Raw genomic sequence first — 3,471 nt, 5'->3', positions numbered from 1 at the left:
CTTCTTCTTCTTCTTCTTCTTCTTCTTCTTCTTCTTCTTCTTCTTCTATATTTTAGAACAACCCATTATTATTATTATTATGTGCTCATTACATACTTGGTGAAAACAAAACTTGTGGTTCCAATCCATTGTTCCAAAATTATGACGTTCCTTTTCTCGAGGTGTTGGTCAGAGTCTTGAAAAATGCAGCTGTTTCTCTTTTTCAGACATGGAGGCTTGTGTGAAATGTCCAGTCGGCTGCTTTGCAAATGACCACCAAAATCAATGCATTCGCAAGGATATAAGCTTCCTCTCTTACCAAGAACCTTTAGGGATCATCTTGATTGTGTTGGCGATATCTTTCTCTCTGGTCACAGGTTTGGTACTTGGAGTCTTCATAAAGTATAAAGACACTCCCATTGTCAAAGCCAACAACCGAAGCCTCACCTACGTTCTTCTCATCTCCCTCCTTCTCTCCTTCCTCTGCTCTTTGCTCTTTATTGGACAGCCTCAAAATGTGACCTGTCCGCTTCGACTAACTTCATTTGGCGTCATCTTCTGTGTGGCCCTTTCTAGTGTGCTGGCCAAAACTATCTCTGTGGTTCTGGCCTTCATGGCCACCAAACCAGGGTCTAAATTGAGGAAATGGATAGGGAAAAAAATGTCCTATTCTGTAGTGTTTTTGTTTTCCCTTTTTCAAGTAGTTACTTGTATTCTGTGGCTAAGTACTTCCCCTCCATTCCCAGATAAAGATATGCATTCGTTGTCAAGGAAAATCATACTGGAATGTAATGAAGGGTCAATTACCATGTTTTACTGTGTTTTGGGCTACATGGGCTTCCTGGCTATGGTCAGCTTAATAGCAGCTTTTCTGGCCAGGAAATTACCTGACAGTTTCAATGAAGCCAAGTTTATTACTTTCAGCATGTTGGTTTTTTGCAGTGTTTGGCTGTGCTTCTTCCCAACCTATTTGAGCACTAGAGGGAAATCCATGGTGGCAGTCGAAGTCTTCTCCATCTTATCCTCTAGTGCTGGTTTACTGGGGTGCATTTTTTCACCCAAATGCTACATCATTATTCTAAGGCCCGAGATGAATAGAAGAGAGCAATTAATCAAAAGAAAGAATAAAAACATTTAAACTTTACTTGGTCTCTGTGTTTTTTGTTTGCATTCACACAGTAGACTCATACCTTCAGAGTTCTTAAACTTAGTTGTGAGAACTGCTATGATATTTTATCATAGAACCTCCTGATGAAATATATGCAAAATGTGTAGCGGCCTCAGAATTTAACTAAAATGTATTCTCCCACTGTACCAATTGTCTGTTGGTTTTATTTTCCTGTCAGAGGGAACTGCCATGATCATCAAAAGATACCTGCGAAACTCATAGGGTAGAAATGAGAATAGAGACAGGGAAGTTGTTATACCAAGATAGGGCGGTATATTAAATCTAATAATCTATTGGGATAGGGCGGTATATTAAATCTAATAATAAATAAAATAAAAGAAATAAATAAAAGAAATCTCTCTTCAGATGGATTTTTGATGGTTGTTGTGTAATAGAGAACATGTTAAACTGAAATGATGGAAGAAGAGAAGAGAAGAGAAGAGAAGAGTTTATATCCCCCCTTTCTCTCCTGTAGGAGACTCAAAGGGGCTGACAATCTCCTTGCCCTTCCCCCCTCACAACAAACACCCTGTGAGGTAGGTGGGGCTGAGAGAGCTCCGAGAAGCTGTGACTAGTCCAAGGTCACCCAGCTGGCCTGTGTGGGAGTGTACAGGCTAATCTGAATTCCCCAGATAAGCCTCCACAGCTCAGGTGGCAGAGCTGGGAATCAAACCCGGTTCCTCCAGATTAGATACACGAGCCCTTAACCTCCTATGCCACTGCTGCTCCTTTCTAACAACAATATGCAAAATATTTTGTCTTCCCCTATTTTTGTATTTAAGATCCTGCCAGTTTCTGCTTCAGCCATTTATAATATTATAACAGGTTATTCACTTTGAAGAAGAAGAAAATGGGCATCTTGAAACTCCTTACTAGGTGCCACCTTGGAAATCACTGTTTTACCTGAAAATGTAATTAGTGAATTCCAAATCCATACAATAGTGCAGCAAATGACTGAAGAAAGAGAGCTAGCCCACAGAGTAAGTGAATCTAGAGCACAGATAAATTGTACATGAACACCCATACTCTCTCTCTCTCTTTCTCTCTCTCTCTTGTGTGTGTTGGTTTCTCCACTTGACCCTCTGACTACTTTATTGCAATAAGGGGTGTGCAAAAAAAATTGAGGGTGGAATTCAGATTCAGGTATATTGTATTTGAAAATTTTCAGAATTCATGAACTTTCTCAAATTTCCCATAGGTTATAGGGGAGTGGTGGGGGCAGGGGGGAGGGAATTTTAACTTTAAAGTCTTTCATTATATCGTATGGAGCTTGTGGGGGTAGGGACTATGGTTTAATGCAGAGGCACCAAATTTTCAGCACAGCTGCTGGTGACTTCCCTTAGAAGAACTCTCAAGATTGGTAAAGATTGGGTGAAGAGTCCAATTATATGTAGCACTCAAATGAAGAAAAACGCCCCCTCCCCCAAAGTTGGTACTTCATGCAAGTGGTGCCTCAGTTGCTTCTTAGCACTCCGTCAACATCTTCAGCTGAAATATTTGAAATTTACTGAAGCAAGGGAGAGCACATGGCACTAAGTAGAAATTTGGCAATGTCGTTCTGCAACCAAATGCTGATTTTCCACACTTTTCAATTGTTGGTGTGTACATGGGAACAACAAAACAGTAATGCCCTTATCCTAGGTTTGTAAGCTAACTGAAGGTCATGCATGGAAGTTGGTTTGCCATTTCATCTAAACTTTACTGCTTCTCGCAACAGAGGCTAATCCATTGGGAAGTAATGATCTACTCCATGGTTGCAAAAATTACTGTCACCTGACTTCTACCCAAAGGATTTCCAGAGGCAGTTAGCAATACAACCTCCACCACATGTGAAGGCCTGTATAAAAACATATGTTTTTAGAAGAGCTCAGTCTAGAGGTATGGAACCTTCTTTTTACACAGAAATCCAGACCTAAGAATAACACTTGACATTGTATCAGCTTTTTTCACCTATCTTTCTAGTGTCGGATTTTAAACTGGAAAGCTGAAACTGAGCTCCATGAAATATGTGTAGCTCCCCTCTCCCTTCAGATATGTACAGTTATTTTGTTTTGCGTGCTTTCTGGTGAAAAGATTGACAATCAAGATGGTACTAATCTTATTGCTTTTGTTTATACTGATGGGTCACACTGTCTGCAAGATGATTTCTACTGTTTGCTCTATAAATGAGGATCCTTTTCCTATTTCTCATGAATTTTATCAGCCAGGTGACCTTCTCATTGGCAAGATTGTTGGTTACATCTTCTTGGTTTATGACTCTCCCTCTTTCCTTCACCAGCCCAAATTGACATTGAGCAAAGAGCCCGTGTAAGAAATATTTCTGA

General features: G+C 40.1%; 1 protein-coding gene across 1 annotated transcript; it reads left to right on the top strand.

Annotated features, from left to right (window-relative positions):
- The first annotated feature begins 208 nt into the window (after positions 1–208).
- LOC125444243 (vomeronasal type-2 receptor 26-like) lies at positions 209–1,117 on the top strand. Its single transcript, XM_048516675.1, has one exon. The coding sequence runs from the start codon at positions 209–211 to the stop codon at positions 1,115–1,117; it is 909 nt and encodes a 302-aa protein (XP_048372632.1).
- Positions 1,118–3,471: the final 2,354 nt, after the last annotated feature.

The sequence above is a fragment of the Sphaerodactylus townsendi genome, linkage group LG15 (genome assembly GCF_021028975.2).
Source record: "Sphaerodactylus townsendi isolate TG3544 linkage group LG15, MPM_Stown_v2.3, whole genome shotgun sequence".
In the NCBI taxonomy this organism is placed as follows: Eukaryota; Metazoa; Chordata; class Lepidosauria; order Squamata; family Sphaerodactylidae; genus Sphaerodactylus; species Sphaerodactylus townsendi.
Note: the sequence above shows the minus strand (reverse complement) of the source record. Positions and strands in the feature narration are given on the sequence as shown.